Source organism: Phacochoerus africanus, chromosome 6 (assembly GCF_016906955.1).
Source record: "Phacochoerus africanus isolate WHEZ1 chromosome 6, ROS_Pafr_v1, whole genome shotgun sequence".
In the NCBI taxonomy this organism is placed as follows: Eukaryota; Metazoa; Chordata; class Mammalia; order Artiodactyla; family Suidae; genus Phacochoerus; species Phacochoerus africanus.
This window is the reverse complement of record NC_062549.1, coordinates 101,201,274-101,222,588: the sequence shown is the minus strand read 5'-3', so window position 1 is coordinate 101,222,588 and position 21,315 is coordinate 101,201,274. Positions and strand designations below refer to the sequence as shown.

Below are 21,315 nucleotides of genomic sequence, written 5' to 3'. Positions count from 1 at the left end.
ACCCCCCTCCCAAAAAAAGACAAAACATGTTACGAAGTTTGCGTCTTAGCCAAGAGAGCTCCTTGTAAGAGTAGTTCAACATCTTTACTTTCTAGTAGTTCACACTATCCTCAACCCATTGCAATCTGACTTGTGTTCCTCCTTTTCTAGAATTACTCTGCCTGTATGATTAAGTTCTTAATTGTTAAATTCAAAATACATTTTGTGGTACTTGTTTCAATTGGTCTCTTGGTGTTTTAGGATAGTGGAGAAAAGCAGACTCCGGAGTCAAAACTGCCTAGGTTCAAATCTTAGCTCTATCACTTTCTAGCCCTGCAACTTTGGGTAAATTACTTAACCGTCCTGTGCCTTGGAGCATAAAGTTTCTGCATCCACATGGTACGGGCAGTACTTACTTCAAAATGTCACTGTGAGAACTAAAATAAGCTCCTAGCAAAGAAAGAAGTGTAAATATTAGTTATTTTTTGGTGTGCGGGATCACTCTTTTCTTGAAAACTCACTTGAAACCTGTCTCCTATATCTCATTCTACCTTTGATGACTCCTTAGGTTCATCTCCCTACTTCTAGGCTTATCCCTCTTTGATGTATCTTTTACACTAGAGCCATAATGATCATTTGAAACTATATATCTGATGCTATCTCTTGCCACTGACGCTTGTGTCGTCAAAATGCACTGCATGACAGTGTACCCAACTAGTTCTTCCTCAAGTCTCAGTTGCCTACACTATGAATTAAGTTGAACCAAGTTAATTACAACCCCCCAAATGTGCCTCACTCTTTTAACTCCTGACTTTGTACAAGCCATTGACTCTCTCTGGAATACCCATTCTCCTTCTCTTACCATACTCCTTCCCAGTAAATTAGGTGTCCTTTCTTAATGCACCCCTGATAAATCTGAATAGCACTTTATAACATTCTATTTTAGATGCCTATTCAGTTGCTGATACATTTCATCTACTCAGGTCTTCCCACTCTCTCTAATAAAGAATAGAAGTAGGAGCCATATCATGAGACCTGTTTTCTCATTTTCTACGATCATAATCTTAAACTACTTTCTTATCCCTTTGTTTATCATTCCTCCCATCTCATTTTTAAATTAAACCTGAGTTTAGGTAGAAATGTACCTAAATATATGCACGTAAATTAACTAGATAACAAAACTTCACACTGAAGGGAACATTCTAGAAGTATTTATTTCATTGCTGACCACTTGGCTGCAGTATGCAACTCTCAACAACAAGCTGCCATTCTCCACTCCTACAGAAGTACCAAATGCTACTTAGGTTTTCAGCCTTTCAAAGGCTTTTATTACCAACATCATTACTTAGGGCCAAGCCTTTTCGGAACTTAAAAGCACTTATTCTCTATAAAAAGTAACTTATTTCATGCACAAAACTCCAATTGGCAGACTTAAGTCCAAAATGGAAAGAAAAAAACTTTATTCTAGTTCTGTAAATTATCAGGAATAAAATAAGCATTTCTCCTTGCCTTGTTATAAGGAAATAGGATGTTTTTCTCTATCAGGAATCAGAACAGTAGCTTTGATGATCCTGAGTTATAAAATTGCTTACTGGTTAAAGGTCTTTCCGAAGATTGTAAGAAGTAAGAAGGTGGCTCATGTACCTGTACAATTTAAAGAAATATTTGCAGTGTATATAGGAGTTATAGGTTATACTGTAGAGCCTTGTGACAGTATTTAAAAGGCCTATTTTCCCCATTTAAAAAATTCTACCTCAGAAGGTAAGAGGAAATCCTCATCATCCCTGAGCAAAAAAGGGAAAAATCATAAGTATTTGTTTGTTATTAGAAGCTACTGTAATATCAGTTACCTATCTCTAGAACATTCTCAGAGAATTTCCATAACTGAAGCAGGTATGAAGTGCTCTCAGACTTGATAAATGTATTTAATAGTTTGAGCAGTTGTTCCAGAAAAATTTAAATTTAATTAACTACACAGCTGAACATTTTCTATTTTGAAATTTGAGAATATCCTGAGAAGATACTTAATGGACTTGAAACTTTTAAAATGTTAGAAAATTCTGGCAAGAGAAAGAGAGGAAAACCATAGTGGAGAAAGTGAGAAAGGGGCAGGACAAAGCTGTAGTTATGAGCTGGCCTTGCTTTTCACTAACTCAGGGGTCTCTGACTATCCATATGCTGTACTCACTCATATATTAATATAAACCAGATGCATAAAAATAAAATTAAGAATGTCCCAAACTAATTTTAAGTCTTTTGAGGAGTAAATGACAGAAAACATGTTAGCTTCTTAATCAAGGAGTGCTATAATATAATTTCAGGCATCTTAATATAATTCATTTAACCCTAAGAGCAATTGTACAATAAGCAAAATATTATAAAGGGAAAATAACAAAGGTTAACTTTCTACAGGGGCCAACAGATAGGATCTCTTGTAGCACAGCAATTAACCTTCACATATTGGAGTCTTGTTTAAAAGGCCATCAACAACTCAGATTCCTGAAAATAACAAATGTCACCAACAAAAGGAATGTTGATTAGATGGTCAAAAAACTTTCCAAAGGGCTGCCTTCTCTGAAGGGATTTCAAACTGTTGCTAGCACAGGTTGGTTAAGCCAAATCTCACTGACGGCTCCATTAGAGAATGAGAATGCCCCAGTCAGTGCTGATCTAAAATATAAAACACTGGGAGGGGAAAAAACAAAATAAAACAACCTACTGTTCCCTAACATATATGGCTTAGCACCCAGAGAAAGCCTCTGCCCCCAAGAGACTTTCTACATAGGGTTAAGCTTCATTAAATGAGGTGTAATCTTTCATTTTCAGGACATGTCTTTTCTTGCAAGGTCTTTAGAGGCAGAAGTTCCACTTGAATTCTAATACACATCTCTGTGAGCTCAGCTTCCTGAAAACATACACCTGCCAGGTTCTAGGTTCTCCTCTGCCAATGACGGGATTCACTATTTCACAGCCACCAGAATCGCACATACACTATTAACATGATGAAAAATACAGCTACTGCTGCAAGTTTGGCGTAAGTGGAACGCATGTTCAAGTACTTCGCATCCTGGCGGTATTTCTTTGACAGACTGGACAAATTGTTAGCCTTCGAATCCAATGCTGTCAAAGATAAAAAAAAGGAAAACATTAATGAGTCTCAAGTATTGTATCAAATGTATTAAGACATAAAAACAACCAAAATGAATGGCACTATTTCAAACTACCATGAAGCTTAAATTATCACTTTTATTTTAAGAGTAAGGTTACATGTACTGATTAACTCATGATCCTGAAGCACTGTAAAATCTACAATGCATTTTAAAATTATCAGATCAACTTATGTTCAAATTCTTGAGGCTGTATAGTGAGATGGTTAGGAATGCAGTCTCTGGCCTCAGACTCTGGTTCAAATCTCAATTGCACCAGTCAAGTGACAATGACCAACTCAGCCTAAGACCCAGCTTCTTTCTCTATAAAATAGGGGTCATATAATAACATAGGATTATAGATATATGAGAATGCCTGTAAAGTGAGCATAATGCTTGAATATGGTAAACATCTGATGAATGTTAGCTGAAAATAACCATCTTCATTATCTTTTAATGTTCTAAATCAGATTCTCTCACATTTTGACAAATGATAATCCATGTAAGATAAAAGATGCAGTAACCAGAAAATTCAATGAACCAGACACATATTAAACTATATCTCAGTGGTGACTGCTACCAAGTTTCTAAGACTTTCCACACAGTTACTACTGATTATTATTATGGAGATAAACTATCAGAAATGATATGTCAATAGACATAGGAAAGCTGTATTATAATGAAAATACAATCGCAGGTGCTAGAAAACTATCAACATCTACTAAATTAAGATTTTTAGGGCTTTCCCATTGTGGCTTAGTGGGTTTCAAACCCAACTAGTATCCATGAGGATGAGGGTTTAAACCCTAGCCTCTCTCAGTGGGTTAAGGATCTAGCGTTGCTGTGAGCTGTGGTGTAGGTCAAAGACATGGCTCGGATCCCGCATTGCTGTGGCTGTGGCAGAGGCCAGCAGCTGCAGCTCTGATTCGACACTTAGCCTGGGAACTTCCATATGCCACAGGTGTGGCCCTAAAGAAAAAAAAAAGCAAAAAAAAAAGATTTTTTGAAAGTTTTTTTTCCTATAAGGACATTTGTAATGTCATTATCTTCTTTTAATTGTTAACTAAGCACATAGAAAAATAGCCAGATAGACACAAGCTAGACTGGGCTAAAATATATGGCATATTTTTAATGATAAAAAATAAATTCTGTTTGGCATAAATAAATTCTAATCAAACCCTTTACTTCTTTAAATTTCAGAAAAACTATTTTGCAATCTGAATTTGTTCTTCCTTGGAGAATGCTTTTGGAATATTTGGAGTTGCTTCATAGAGACTGGTTTTGATTGAGAAACGTGGCATTACTTAATAACACAGGCATGACAGCCACTTCCAAATTACCAACTGTAAGAAAAGCACCTAGTCATGCAAGAAAACAGCTAAAGGATGAGAAACAGTCATGATAATGCTACAAGGAATCTTTCCAGTCAGTCTATCAGAACATACAATTCACTGGGGTGGGGGATGGGGGACTGTTGTATTTTTTATTTTTTAAAAAATTTTATGGGCACACCCGAGGCATATGGAAGTTCCTGGGCCAGAAACTGAATCCAAGCCACAGCTGCAGCAATGCCGGATCTTTTTAACCCACTGCAGTGGGTGGGGAATCAAACCTGCACCTCTGCAGTGACCTGAGCCACTGTGGTCAGATTCTTAACCCACTGTGCCAGGGTGGCAACTCCTGGACAAAGATTTTTAAATATCACTATGTTTATTACTATATTCCCAGTGTCTAGAAGAGCATCTGGCATATAGGCAGCACTGAAAAAAATAAATATTTGCTAAATGAATCTAAATCTGTCAAGAATAACTGGGAAGAACAAATATTAGGTCATATGAAATAAGCAATAGTTAAGAGAATTCCTTTACATAGGAACATTTGGAAACATATGGTATCATAAAGACAAAGCTATTTTTGGAGAAAGTCATTTAGCAAATACTTAAATTTATACGCACCATGAGAAGTGCTAGAGGATGCAATTATCAAAACATACAGGATCCCTGTACTCATGGAATTTACAGTCTAGTAGAGTGATACATTTGAATAAAAATAAAACCTGTGGCTTAAAAGAAACAGGTTATATTTAAGCAGTAAAAAAGGCATAATTTGATTTTGCTAAAAAACAAAAACAAAACACATAAGAACTAATCTTGGTCTGAAATGAGAAGTAGCCTAGCTCTAAAACCTTAAAACTTAGGAAGAGAAGGAATAAAATATGGATTCTTAATATGGAGAAGCTTAGCGAGGAAGAAAAGATTTTTTTGAGGTGAGCTAATCTTTTCACTGTCCTTCATATATGCTCTGTGCAGGTATGATTTTTCTTCCTCTTAAAATACCATTCCTCACTCATTCCTGATCTATCAAAATTCAAGAAATCTTTCCTGTTCACTTCACATTTATCTACTTCCTTCTATATCCTTACAGCTCCTATTGTCTATCTACATGATTTAAAGCTGTCATTCACTGAAGATGAATAAGGACTCCATAGGCCAACAAATTCTGCCGAGTACTAGCAGTGTGACTTGTAGTAAGCTATTTAACTTTTCTGAGTCTTTGCTTCTTTATCTGTAAAACTGGCTTGATACCAGGCACTTCACATGGGATTACTCTAAAGAATAAAGAAGATACATGTAAAGTTCCCCTATACTATATTGCCTAGCACAAAGGAAGTGTTCAATTGACATTTGTTTCATTATACTGTCTATAAATTATTGTGACAATGTTTCTTATCTTCCCAATCAATGAAATTACTTAAGACTAGAAATGTACTTCTTTTCTAATCAGCATATCAGCTTTGTTGCAATCAGAGAAGCACTAGAAGAGACTCACTTACACTTTTGATAAACTTACAGGTATATAAATTTGGATTTAAGAAAAATTCCTGTTGTCTACTTTATCCCAGGTAGAACCTGTTAGGATGGAAATTTACATAGACTCACGCACCCAGAATTTGATGTTTAAAAAGTGTGAAGCTATATGCTGGAACAACTGCTGACTACTAACATGAAGGTTAAAATCTGCAATTCATAATAAAGGAAAACCCATATATTCATGAATATGTAATGGGGCTGAATTCATGAAATACATATGTTAAGGAAACTATTTGTGATCATTACTGTGAAAGAAATATAGTAAGTAGATATGAAACATAAAAGGATACTATCTTTAAAGAGTACATGCCTATACTAAACACTTCGGTAACATTTAAACATTAGGTAAGTACATAAATTTTAAGGTAAATTAAATAAGTAAGTACACAAACACAAACACATTCCAGTATGTGCTAAAAAACATTACTTAGGTAAGTGCTTTAAGAATTTGAAGGACAGGGAATTCCTGTTGTGGTACAGCAGGAATGAATTCAACTAGCATCCATGAGGATGCGGGTTCAATCCCTGGCCTTGCTTAGTGGGTCGGAGCTCTGGTGTTGCTGTGAGCTGTGGTGTATGTTGCAGATGCAGCTCGGATCCCACAGTGTGGTGGCTGTGGTGTAGGCTGGCAGCTGTAGCTCTGATTCGACCCCTAGCCTAGGAATTCCATATGCCCTAGATGCGGCCCTGAAAAGCGCAGGGAAAAAAAAAGAATTTGAAGGACAAAAGAGATTAATGTGTTGTGGGCTATAAGGATGAGAGAAGGCTTCTTTGAAGAGGCAGTTCATATCTAGATCTTAAAGAACAGGTCCAGCATAATGAGGAAGCTGACCTGGCTGAGGCAGAAGTTTTGTGAACTAGGGAGAGTGAGAGACATCTGTAATCTTCGTATCTTCCATTCCAGAGAACAGAGCCCCGCATATCACAAGTACTCATTTAATAATCACTGAATGAATGAAAAGTAAGCTGAGACTAGACCAGATCTTATCTTGTAGTCAGAGGTTTTAAAAGTTTTTCAGCAGAGGAATGCCTTAATGAAAATGGCATTTTATAACATTTGTTCTGGCAGCAGCAAAGTCTCCCAAAGTGGCTACTCAAAAACCCACTGCAATAAATCTTTGACAATTTCCTTACATTCATCTTTTCATTTCCCTTAAGTAAGTGTTTCTGTACATACTTATCTAATTTTGTAAATATCTTGGAAACAGTAATCGCTTCTGATATGGAATGAGACTTTACACTGTTCCAATTCCACAAAAACTAACCATGCTATGAAAAAACATATCATATTGGAAGCTTGTAATGTAATCTATTTTTGAGATGAATTCTTAACAATGCTGGATAGAATCTAACCATTTAAAAGGTACCCCCCAAATAAGTTATCTTTGCCTAAGGAATAAAAACCACTTCTTTTCAAGACCTGTACTGCTTTTACATACCTGAAAGTGCTTCTCCCCGTTGTAACACTTCCTCAATATTGGCCACCATGATCCTCTGCACATCTTGCAATTCAGTATTGATGGAACCTAAGTTTCTCCGAGCACGACTGTCAATGTAGAGCTTCTTGGTTTTCTGAATGTAGGTATCTAGAATGACGAAGTGACCAGCAACACATTCTTTCATCTTAATGGTCTCAGATTACTGTACCTTATGGTTCACTTATAACCCATTCATATCTTTATATATAATCCTTTAAGCTAATTTGAGTGTACCAACAATTTCCTGTGTGACCTTGATGCAGCAGTCTTATTTTTCTTAGGTCTACTGGACCACTATGCTCTATAAAAATAAAATTTAAGAAAAACCAGACATTATAAAAATATAATAAAAATCGGAGAGTTCACAGTTATGGAAAATTGAATGCTTTGCTAAATTTTCTTTATTTCTAAAAAGCAAGAAGATCCACTTATCTAGCAAACTTAAAATATTTCAGATATTCAGAGATAGTAAAACTAACTTTTTTTTAACTAAAAATGTCAACAACGTAGTCTAATCATACTTGTTCTCACTTCCTATACTTATAGGACATTTCCTTTGATCTATTACCATTAGATACTTTACCAGGTCTGATCAATGATAAACACTTCTATAATTCGTGTACAAATATGGACACCTATGATCGCTACTTCTGTATGTAGTAAATATTATCCCCCAATACCAAATATCTTCTAGTACTTCTTTTAAATTAGAGGATCTTGGGGGGCATGTGGGTTGGGGGAAAAATTTGAAGCATAGTTTTTTTACCCTAATGAAGAATCATACCAAACAACAAAAAAGAGCAATGGCCACCAAAGAGGAAAAGATCAGAGAAAATTACTTATGAGAAGGAAGTCTCATTCATTCAAAAGGACAAAAGGCATGGAATGGAAGAGGAAGCAGAATACAAAACTTCAGCAGGTTAAAATCAGAAAAAAGAAATATCAAAATTCTATCAATAGCTTCTCCATATTATCTGCTTCTTTGATAGAGAGGTGAGGAGCAAAAACTTACCAAACTCAATAAAGGAATAGGGTCTAGACACAGTTGGAACCTTTTTCCCATGCTGTTCATCAAACTCTGAGTGCAAATCTTCTAGGTACGCAAAAGCCAACTTCTTAGGGAAAGCAGCTTCACACAAAACCAAATAACATACCCCCTGTTCAATAATGTAGCTGAAGGGACAGAAAAGCAAGAAAAAGTTGTTTGAAGTAGACTCTCAGGACCATACAAATTTTTGAAAATATTCTAGCGGAAGCCCTTTGAAGTTAACTAAATCAGAAAGTATTTCAAACCACAAATCACTGGAATCAGAAAGCAAACATTTTCTCATTATTAGAAGTATATTCCAAAAGGAATATTTAGACATATTCATTCATTACATAATTAATCCTTCAACCAAAATATCTTAATACCTAAGACTTTTTCTTGAAAACTTGGAGTTGTAACTCCATCCACCCTTTGATTGTGTATGATAAACAAGTATATATACATTTAAATTTCTTCCAACTATAAGAAAAACAGTGGAACTGGAAATTTTTGTGGATACTTAAAAGTTGGAAATTAATGCCATAATATATAATGAATACAGAAAATAACAACCTCAGGAGTAATAGTATTTCCTAATTTCCAGTGTAGAAGAACTCTGTGTATCAACTGGAAATTATTCAATAATAGAACTGATTCCTCTTGTGACAGTGAGCTCCGGCACTCTGGAAGGAGGCTGTATGACTACATGTCTGAGATAGTTTTAGAAAGAGATTAGGCTACTCAACGGTTTTCAAATGTCTTTTTAGCCACAGTACTCTTTATTTCAGGAAAAATTATATTCAGAAGACCAATATGTATAGCAAATCAAATCAGAAGTTCTTTAATTTAAATAGAAGTTTAAGGGCCCAAAGCATTACACATACCCCATCCCTGTCCTTTATATGTGGCTCCTAAGGCTTCCTAGGACTCCACAGTACATAGTTATTGTCAATTATTTGATCTCTCAGGCCTTTAAAAATAATAATAATGATGATATCCTATTTCTTGCTTTGGCACCTAATTAACCAGTCTCCTTGCCTTCAGTTTGGACCATCTTCTAAACTACCACCTTTATTCCTAAAAAGTAAACATGATAAAAAAAAAAAGTAAATACGACCATATTACCCTGCTTAAAAACTCTAGAGACTCCCTAATACCTATAGAATAAAATCATACTCCTTAGTATAGTATTCAGAACCCTCCAAAACAAGTGTAGGCCACTTTCCATCATGTATCCTAACACATCAAATGACATGCTGATCTCCAATAAACTGGGTTCTTTCACATCCTTGTGGATTTCTGCTTATACTGTCTTTTTTTCTAACCATAATATTCTTTTAGGTACCTTGAGAAACCTTGTTCATTTTCATACGCTCAATTCTACTATAATTTTCTCTGTGAAATTTGTTTTCTCCCTCCCTCCATCCCCTTTCCTCAAATTTACTCTTTACAAATGGGAATTTATTGCCGCCTGCTCTCTGCTCTCACAGCATTTCATTTATATCCCAATTATAGCCCTTTGTCTTAAGATGTTATAGGATAGTTTGTTTGTTTGCATATGTGTCTCTCTCTGCTAATAAGAGGATAAGCTTTGGACATTAAGCAAGAAAATACCTGGCAAAGGATAAATCTTTAATAAATAGCTCTCGGATGGAAACAAAGAGATGAGATTATAAAGGTCCTAAAAGAACCAGACAGAAGAAAATCTCTTTTCAACTGTATGAAATCTTTCTTAGGTCTTTTGTTCCTAACCATGGTAGAGATAAAAATACTATATAATTAGGTGCTTTGAATATTTTTTCATGGTGAAATACCTTATGAAACATAATATCTACTATTGTCTTTTAGGCCAGGGTTTTGTTTGGGTTTTGTATAATTGTTTGCTTGTTTTTGATAAGTTTTGATAAGTTTTTTTTTTCCTTTTAAGTTAAAAAGCAATTTACTCCCAGATCTATATTACCTTAGTACCTGAGTTCCTAAAACAGTAGGATTATTTAGCTTATCCATTTTACTTTCCTCTGATCTTCTCTGTCTTCTCTTAACTTTTTAATCCTTCCTGTTTTATCACTTTCAAACTTGACACGCATTAAATATTTAATACCAATTACTTACAGATAATCTGAAATCCAGTAAAGTCCTTTGATCCCTCTCTTAGCTGTATGCATTACCTATAACCACTGATTAGATGCTCTTAAATTACCTTCCATAATTTTCTTCTTTCTAAATAATAACTAACACTTATTGGCTATTCTCTATGAGCCAGATAAGATGTTAAGTGATATACATGGATTCCTTCAGAATCCTCACAAAACTATGATTACTTTTCCTATTTTACAGAGGAATCTGAGGCTCAGAGAAATATATGTGAGTTGTTCAAAGTCACATTGTCAATAAATGTTTGAACAAGGGTACTAGCCTACATATGTCTGGCTCCAGGAAGCTCCCAAAGCAAAAGTTATCTATTACTCCATGATGGACACAGCATATACCAGACACAGGATAATAGGCTGAATTATTGTATGCATGGTGAATATAGAAATGAAGATTTCAGTCCTGCAGAATTAGAGCCAGGAAAGTTGCTTCCATGGAGAGACTATATATATTGGCAAGCAATCAAAGTCTTTATTACAGGAAAGCAAACAGCTGCCAGGACAGCTAGGAGGGAGAAGAAAATCGCCCCCCCCATTGTCTTACAGGGTTTTTTATCCCTTAAAGATGGGAGGATACCAACCTGGGGTCCAGAAAGATGTGGTTTGGAGAGACTGTATTTTTAAAGTTACCTTTACTTTAAAAAAAAAAGTTACCATTCTTATCAGATATTACTTGTATTTACTGTATTTTATACTTAAATGACCACAAAGAAATCAGGATTACACTCACTGAAAAGTCATGGCGCCAGCTTCCAAGGTGCATCTGGTAGGGGACTGTTCATTCAACTTTCGAAAGAGTTGCTTAGCCTGACTTTGGTACTGCTGAAGGTCCCGGCCAGACTGAAAAAAGACACCTTCATTTAAGAATTTTCCACAAAAAAAGAAGCATCCATTAGTGAGAAGCATCATATTTTGAGGACATCATGTGTATAAAGTCCTTCATTTATAGGTTAATAAGATTCATTTTAACAAAATTAAAATAGCCTGCTTTTACAGTGCACCACCAGGAGTTCTCCTGTGGTGCACTGGGTTAAGAATCTGGCAATGTCACTGAGGCAGCTTGGGTTGCTGCTGTGGCACGGGTTCAACATTTGGCCCATGTACTTTCAGATTCTGTGGGCATGGCAAACAAAACAAAACAAAACCAAAATCCCTAGATTTCAACAAAATCACATTAGTTATTTGCTACAAAGCTAAAGTGTACTCCCCAACTCTATTTAAGGCACTCTTTCAATCCAGTGTTCTTTCCACTCTTAGGACAGTGCCCTCCCATTTCACCTGCACTGTTACTGGTACCAAACTGCACAACATGTTCTATACTCAGGGGAAAATCCTGACTGATGAATCTCATTTTTATGCTGAAATACTAAGCAAAGTCTTCCACAAAGTATTACACTATTGAGCATTTAAGCAAAACTAAATGTGAACACCCATGATTGCAAATTATTATGAATACTACAACTGCAGCTAGGTAAAAATGAAATGAACAGAAGCAAGGGCAAATATTGGAAAGTCAAATATCTTTTATCAAATAAAATCTACTTGGATAGCAAGGGATATGTTCATATAAAAATGAAAATAATATTCAGGTGATAGAATTACAGGCAATAATTTCCTGAACAATTTCTAAGTGATTTTATAAATTTTTTTAAAAGGGAGAAAAGTCTATTGTGGAAAAGAGCAATGTCATTTTAAAAGGAGAAAATCATACCTCATAACCTATTGGATCTGAAACAGAAAAGAAGTACATGTAGGATGGGAAGCAAACATAAATTATTTATTTATCCACATAGTGGAGGAAAACAAACAACAACTCTTGCCATGTGATGCTAAGGAATTATTTCATTTTGGATTATTTATTTTTATTTACTTTTTATTGAAGTATAGCTGATTTACAATATCATTTTAGTTTCAGGGGTACAACACAGTGATTAAGTTATATATATAAAAAACAATTCATAATGGTTTAACTTTTTTTTTCTTTTTATAGCTGTGTGTGGCATATGGAAGTTATTGGGCTAGAAGTCGAATCTGAGCTTCAGCTTCAGGCCTATGTCACAGCCACGGCAACACGAGATTCAAGCCGCATTTGGCATTTGCAAACCATGACTGCAGCTTGTAGCAACACCAGATCCTGCTGGGCAAGGCCAGGGACTCAACCTGCATCCTCACTGATACTGGTTACTATGTCGGGTTCTTAGCCTGCTGAACCACAATAGGTACTCCTGGTTTAACTTTATGAATTTAAAATTATGGTCCATTTGGGTTAGTGGTTCTCAACCCTGATGAATACTAAACTAAATTCAGAAAAGAATCCAAAAAACCCAAGGGGGATTCTCTGTCCAGCTGGATGAAATTAACCAGATGAGGCAGGGTCCTTATTTTTAAATGTTCCCCTCTACAGTCAGGGTTGCAAAGACTGTTGTAGGCAAGGGGAAATAAAAGATTTTGATTTTTCTATTAAAAAAGCAGGGAACTATACTCAGTATTTTATAATAATCTATAATGTAAGAGAATCTGAATTATTTATTTTGAATTGAAAGATATGACACAGTCTCTTTCTGGTAAATATTTAATAACTAAATATTTAAATAGAAAAGTGTTTATATGAGGTTCTCCCTGGGATTGGGCCTGAGGTCTAACTATGAGAAAGTACAAAGTGAAATCTTAAAATCCAGATGGCAAACCACTGGTCTTATAGTAAAAACAAGGAAGCAATGATAAAATCATGTAACAAGCAAACAAATATACAAGTAAAGGATTCTAAACTATATTTAAAATAGTGAACTGGAAATGTAAATAAAAACCACAATGAGATATCACCACACCACAAGAAATAATAGGAGTTCCTTCTGTGGCACAGTAGGTTAAGAATGCAGCAGCTTTGGTCACTGTGGAGGCATGGGTTCGACCAGCAGCCTGTAGGCGCAGTGAGTTAAAGGATCTGGCATTGCTGCAACTGTGGCTCAGATTTAATCCCCAGCCTGGGAATTTCCACATGCTGTGGGAGTGATCATTTCAAAAGAAAGAAAAAAGAAATAGCAAGTGTTGGCAAGGCTATGGAGAAAAGGGAACCCTTGTGCATAGTTGGTAGGAATATAAATTGGTGCAGCCACTATGGAAAACAGAATGAAGGTTCTTCAAAAAATTAAAAATAGAATTAGCACATGATCTAGCAATTCTACTTCTGAGTATTTATCTGAAAAAAAAAGTGAAGCACTAATTTAAAAAGATACATGCACTTCTATGTTCATTATTTATAATAGCCAGGATATGGACATAACCTGTGTTCATCAATAGATGAATGGATAGATGTGGTAATATATACGCAACAGAATTAGGCTCTAAAAAAGAGTGAAATCCCGCCTCCAAAACAAGCTCATAGATAAAGAACAGACTGGAGATTGCCAGAGGGCAATCACAAAAAAAATAGTTACAAAAATTGTGCTCATCACAAGAAAAAAAAAGAAAACAATTTTTATAACTATTTTTTTTGTGATGGAGGGTAATCAGACTTAATTTTGGTGATCATTTCACATCATATACAAATATTGAATCATGTTGTACAACTGAAACTAATAATATTATATGTCAATTATAACTCAAAAAAATAAGTAAGGTAAAATAAAATAAATAAAATGATGAACTGGAAATTTCAATATAAAGGAAGTAAGTAAGCATAAGGTGAACCAGAGGAGTCTTGCAGAGACCACTAGAAATATCAATTTGTAGTTTAGCATTGTTTTTACGGCAATGATTTGTTATAAGACTGTGCACTTGAGAAATATTCCTACATTAACATGCAGATGCACAGTTATATATTAATAACATTTTGTAATAATTAACATTACATTAAATAGTATTATTTATATATTGTTTTTCTCATGACTGGCCAGCCAGTTGGGGTAGTGAATACCATCATATGCTTTGAATTAGTATACAATAGCCTATGTTCCTAAATTTGAAAGGTATTTGCCAATCTGTTCCCTTCATTAATGCCATTTGAGGCATTCTGAAGGTATCTGACCCCACAATAGCAGATGCAAGGGATGTAAATAAAGTTGGAAATGCTACTGAAGTGCCACAAAATAATACCAACATAGAGCAATGATTTTCAACCTTATCTTCACACTAGAATCACCTGGGAATCTTGAAAAACTACTCCTGCCCAAATTCCACCCTCGAATAAATTAAATCAGAGTCTTGGGGGTGGAACTTAGACATTGATATTCATAAAATAACCACAACCATAAATGGCAGCTAAAGGCAAGTAAGCACCTTAAAGAAACCAGTTAAATAGTAAATAAAAAAGAGTGAAATTCTACCATTTGCAATAACATGGTTGGACCTAGAGGGTATCATGCTTAGTGGGAAAGTCAGACCGAGAAAGACAAATACTGTAATGTTATCACGTATGTGGAATATAAAAAAATAAAACGAATGAGTAGAACAAATCAGAAACAGACCCAAAGATACAGAGAACAAATTAGTGGTTACTAGTGGGGAAAGAGAAGGGAAGATGGGCCAGATAGGAGTAGGGGATTAAGAGACACACACTACTATGTATAAAATAAATAATCTACATAGATATACATCATCGGATGTATAATATTTTGTAATAACTTTAAATGGAGTATAACCTATACAAATAGACGATGTTGTACGTGTGAAACAAATATAATTTTTAAACAACTATACTTCAATTTAAAGAAAGAAAGAAAATGGCAAAAACCCATCAGTCAAATGAAGACTGGTACAGATCCTTTGACTTTATAAGAGGCATTGTAAACATTACTGCAACCTGACAGAGGAGAGATTAACAACTATATCAACTACAAGAAACTATGGCCAAAATCACACTACAATTTCAGGAATTTACAATGAACAAAGCAGTGACTGCCAATGTACAAGACTTGGGATATATTTACATAAAGAATACAGCATACCTACCAACATTTTATACTGCTGATTAATGAGCATCACCATTCCTGGGAACACAACACTAACACAATCCTTCTGGTAGTTATTTTTGGCAATATGTATTAGAAATTTTAAAATTCTGCTGCATAATGTTTTATCCAACAATTTCACATCTGTGAAATTATACATAACCATCACATATGTATTGAGAAAACTGCAGTTCCTGTCATGTCTCAGTGGTAATGAACCTGACTAGTATCCAGAGGATGTAGGTTTAATTCCTGGCCTTGCTAGGTGGGTTAAGAATCCAGTATTGCCATGCACTGTGGTATAGGTCGCAGATGCGGCTTGGATCCTGCATTACTGTGGCTGTGGTGTAGGTCAGCAGCTACAGCTCCAATTCAACCCCTAGCCTGTGATGCAGGTTTGATTATTAGCCATGGATGCAGCTCTAAACGGACAAAAACAAACAAACAAAAAAAACAAACAAAAAACCAACTACAAATGTATATAAAAATAATTTTAAAAAAAGTTCAATAATAAGGACAGGGAATGGGTTAAATAACATACGGTATGTACTTATATAATAGAATACTATAGCCACTTAAATTATGTTAGGTGATTTTTTTTTTGGCCTTTTTTTGCTATTTCTTGGGCCGCTGCCGCCGCATATGGAGTTTCCCAGGCTAGGGGTCGAATCAGAGCTGTAGCCACCAGCCTATGCCAGAGCCACAGCAACACGGGATCCAAGCCGTGTCTGCAACCTACACCACAGCTCACAGCAACGCCGGATCGTTAACCCGCTGAGCAAGGGCAGGGACCGAACCCGCAAACTCATGGTTCCTAGTAGGAGTCGTTAACCACTGAGCCACGACGGGAACTCCCTGTTAGGTAATATTTAATGATATGAGAAGATATTCATTATAAACTAAATGAAAATAATTAGTCTTATGGTATTACCCATTATTTAATTTTATACAAACACACACACACAAAGATTAAGGTTACACATCAAATAGATATAATTAATAGGGATTACAGGTAAGAATCACTATTAACTTTTTGGTCCTTTTGCTTGTACATAATTACTGAATTGTCTATAAAATCACAAATTAATTTTATAATGGGAAAAATTACTCATTCATTCATTCCTATTTGAACATTTGTACCTACAATATTTGGACTTGGGGCCAATAGTGAGAGGGGCTAGGATTTGAACCCAGGCAGTCCAGCTCTGGAACCCCTGCTCCTAAGCATGCTATACCATCTTTACAATTAGAATTGCTCCAGTGATGGTAGGTCCACCTTCTAGGTGATGTTTTACTATTTAAAATTAAATTTAATTCATAGGAAATGCTCAAGAAACTACATGGCAGCTCTGATTTTGATTTCACAAAACAACATAATCACTGCTTTACAAATAAACCCTAGGTTTGCTTTTAAGATTACAGTCACAAAGGGCCCACAGTCCACCAGCTTATCTAAAAATAGATTAGATGTCCTAATTCACTTCATCTAGAACAGACTTAATGAAAACTTGTACCCAGTATAATGCAAAGACAGCTGCTTGTAATCTAACAGTGAAGTGGATGTGAATGCCTACACAAATTGTAAAACTAATTTGAGGTCATCCAACAGTCTTTTTAGGATTTGGTTCATTATGTGAAATGCAGGAGATACAGGGTAGTAAACTGCCACACAACCATAATTTTTATTGTATCAAATGCCATCTTTTGCCTTTATAAGAATCTTTAGCTAAACTCTTATCATTTTAAAATCCCTGTTGAACTCAACTAATCAAAGGCCAGAGGCATTAAGAACCAACCATTTTCCTCTAAAAGTGATAACAGTAAAGTGACTAATCAACTCGTGTACTCGAGTAAATCAAACACCTTCATGACCACAGAGCTGGGGCAAAATGAGAGAAGAGAACATGGTTCACTTTGAGGTAGAACAGAAAGGTAGATGAAGAAACACCTAAAAAGGAGGAATATATCAGAAAGGAAGAAACAGAGTATCAGTTAGAAAACTCTAGGTTTGAAAAGTTCATCTCTCTACCTGAGGTAGGCCTTTGATTCTAGTTAAAGCACAGAGGAAATAGTGCATAAGACACTCTGTATCTTTTTTTTTTAACTCTCCATTGTATTATTTTAATAACTGTTCATCTCCAGGAATAAGACAGTTTGTACAGGGACTAGCATCTAGTAACTACCCAAAATGTATCTATTATCAGTGTAAATAACTGAAAGAATACATTGAATTACTTGGCCTGGATGATTAAGGTACTTAATTATAAAATTACTTGGCCAAGATATCCGTTTCTCAAAAAGTTATTTCCGGACTCCTAAGAAGTAAATACATTATTAAAATGTCTTAGAAGGGGGTAGTAAAGTATAGCAGTTAGGTACTAAGGCTCTAGTGTCAGATATTAAAAAGAACAAACTAGTGATTACCAGTGTAGAGAGGGAAGAGAAGAGGGGCAAGATAGGGGTAAGGGATTAAGAGGTACAAACTAATATGTATAAAATAAATAAGCTATAAGGATATATTATACAGCACAGGGAATATAGCCAATATTTTGTAAAAACTCTAAATGAAGTATAACCTTTAAAATTTGTGAATCACTATGTTGTACATCTGAAAAATAATATTGTGAATCAACTATACCTTAATCTAAAATTAAAAAAAAAAAAAAAAAGGTGGTTCTCAACTAGGGGTGATTTTGTCCCCACTCCCTCAAGATGACATGTGGCAATGTAAGGAAATATTTTTGGTTATCACAACTGGAGGGAGGGCGGTAGTAGCGCTATTGGCATATAAGGTGTAGAGGCCAAGGATGCTGCTAGACATCCTACAATGCACAGGACAATTCTCCCACAACAAAGAATTATCCATCCCAAAATGTCAACAGTGCCAAACTTAAAAACCCCTGATGACAGAAATATCAAATCACTATGTTATGCACCTGGAACTAACATAATGGTTGTAGGTTAATAAGGAAGGAAGGGAGGAAGGAAGAAAGAAAGGGAGGAAAGGTGGGAGGGAGGAACCCTGATGAAAAGTTGTTCCACTACTTAACTAGCTGTGCGACTTTATGCAAGAGCCTTAACCTTTCTTAGTCTCAGAACTTCCTTATCTATAAATGGAGATAACAATGGTACCTATTCTAACCGTTTGTACGAAGACTGAATGAAATCATTCATTTAACAGGCTTAGCACAGTAGTATGTAGTAGTGTAGCAGACACTCTATTTATGTGCTGTATACTATTATAATAATAAAAATAAGTCAAAGGTTCATATTTTTGTAGATATTAAAAGTTTAGGAAAGGCTATCAAAGTCAAAATTCCTAATGGAAATCACTGTGCAATTACAATGACAAAAATATATTTGTGTAAAATATCTTCCTTATCAATTAAACAAAGCAACCCATCTTAGTAGACTGATACGAAATTTGGAATTAGGAAATACACGGTAATAAATCAACTAATTTTTTCCAATAACGTATCAAAGCAAAGAATAAGGGCCTACTGATACAGAGACTTTCAAATCTTTGCCCACATTGGAATTCAAATAGTTGGAAAACTGATCAGATTTCTGCCCCCTTGGGAAAACTATTTCTTAGTCAAACTACATATCCTTCAAGGAAAACTAATCCACACCATCTCCATAAAAAGCATGTTCCTACATTCATTTTAACAATTTCACCCTTTCTGCATAGTCCTATAAAATGTTTAATGTTGAAGAAGAGAATTTTTTTTTCACAATTGAAAATTCAAGGTATGCTCTATTTTTCAAATTTTATACCAAATTAGGCATGGTTTTGTGGAATGAATAGAAAATATTTCACATAGCATGACCTGCTAAGCAAAGCAACTTTATAATCCGTTATCAATATTCTCCTAAAAGTCGAAGTTTAAACGTATTTCCAAATCAAACCTAAAAAAGCTCATAACCAAATAGAAGCTTTCCTTATCAGGAGACACTGTCAGCTTCGATGCCATTTTCTTCTGGGAAGACTTTCCTGATCTTGCAAAATCAATTTAGGTAACTTTTCCATTTTCAACCACAGAAACTTCTTCCTCTTCTGTTGTAGTTTTACTACATTTTAATTGTTCGTTAGCTTATTTTTCCACTAAACTGTAAACTCCATGAAAGTAGGGACTATGTCCCTTAATCCCCTATATTAACACTGGCTTGGTACAGCTGATGTGTTTAATTAAGGTTTTTTTTTTATGGATATATTGAATGAAAAGTCAAAAAATTTATGTACAAATTTTTTTCTATATCTCGTCTTTTTTTAGGCCTTCAGGGTTTTTAAAAAAATTTTTATTAGGTTGCATGAGAAAGTAAAATAAAGTTGATCACTTTAAATAAATTATATAAATTTCATTCTCAGCCTCCTTTCTTCAGGAACCTCCCAACCATGCTCCATGAACTTGTCTCACACCAGGAGTTTCCCTTGTGATTTTTAAGGCACAAAGCATCTTCCTTTCAAGATATCTAGAGTTGTTGTTTTTAAATTAACACATTTCTGAGCATCTACAAGCAAAAGCTACAGGAAACACAAAGATGACTAACATTTGTTATTTACCTGCTACGAAACTCAACTCATTGAAGGAAAAAGGAAAATGTAAAATAAATGTAAAGAGTCAACACAGGGATTTTAATTCCAATAACAGGAATTTAGTAAGGCTTATTGGAGGAGGTGGGAATTGGGCATAACTTTGAAAGAAGGCTCTGTACTGAACTTCAAACAGGCGCCTTCAAACAGATGCATATATGTGGCAATATTATCTCATCTACTTTCAATAGATGTCAGCAAGCTAGGTCAAGGATCAGGTGCTACAGTAAGAACAGTTAAAGAATTTAGGAGCTGATTTCCCCCAAGACCTGTCAGTCAGCCTTATTAGCAGCGAAAAATTAAAAATCCTGATTTCAACGAAGCACTGGATGATCACACTCAGCTAAACTATCCCTTCTCCAGAGCGTTTTTCTAAAGAGGAACAGGTAACACAAAAATCTACCTTCGCCTTCAGGAAGGATTTTTTCTAACAAGTAGTCTTCTCCACTGCCAAAAGAGAAAAAGCACTTCGCAGGGGTCAGGAATGTCTGGGAGGCGACAGGGTCTCCATGTCTTAAAAAGGAATCAGGCGCTGAGAGCAGAGCGCTCCGGCAGGAACTCGGGGTCATGGGGATCTTGGAGCTCACCTGTTCGTCCTCCTGCATCGAAGCGGCCAACGGGAGCCCGTCCGCCACCCGGGCGATCATCGTGAGCAACACCATCTTCACAGACTACCGAGACCCAAAACTAGCCTGGACGGCCGTAGGTGCGTCTTGACTTGCTTCGCCGCGACAACAGTTATGCCTCTACCTTAGTTCCCGAAAACCCAGCTGCTGGCGTCTCCGCTTCCCGCTGAGGTGGCCGGAAACAAGGTCCAGAGCTCTCCACTACCGGTCCCCAGAATTGGCTTCCCCGGAGAACCACAACTACTCGAACACTAGTTCCGCCGTCTCTCCTTCCATCTTCAGAAACTTCCAAGGCCCCGCCCACTTTTCTGAATTTCCAGCCTTGTCTGAGCCTTGACCCTTGAAGGGGCGTGGCACACAAACTGAAGTAGGATTTCCTAGTTTGGATACTTTAAGTCTGGGGAGAGGGCTGGGAAGGAGGGTAGGAATTAATGGGTACTTAAATGAAGAGTATGTGAAAAAACTGAAAATAAAGCTATGTATTTTCCTCCTTAAT

At 35.8% G+C, this 21,315-nt stretch overlaps 1 protein-coding gene across 1 annotated transcript; it reads right to left on the bottom strand.

Annotated features, from left to right (window-relative positions):
- Nucleotides 1–1,175: 1,175 nt before the first annotated feature.
- Nucleotides 1,176–21,020, bottom strand: SEC22B (SEC22 homolog B, vesicle trafficking protein). Its single transcript, XM_047784875.1, has 5 exons — nucleotides 20,781–21,020; nucleotides 11,381–11,490; nucleotides 8,486–8,646; nucleotides 7,435–7,581; nucleotides 1,176–3,099 (listed from the first exon to the last, which is right to left on the bottom strand). The coding sequence occupies exons 1-5, from the start codon at nucleotides 20,853–20,855 to the stop codon at nucleotides 2,945–2,947; spliced, it is 648 nt and encodes a 215-aa protein (XP_047640831.1). The 5' UTR covers nucleotides 20,856–21,020; the 3' UTR covers nucleotides 1,176–2,944.
- Between the last annotated feature and the right edge of the window lie 295 nt (nucleotides 21,021–21,315).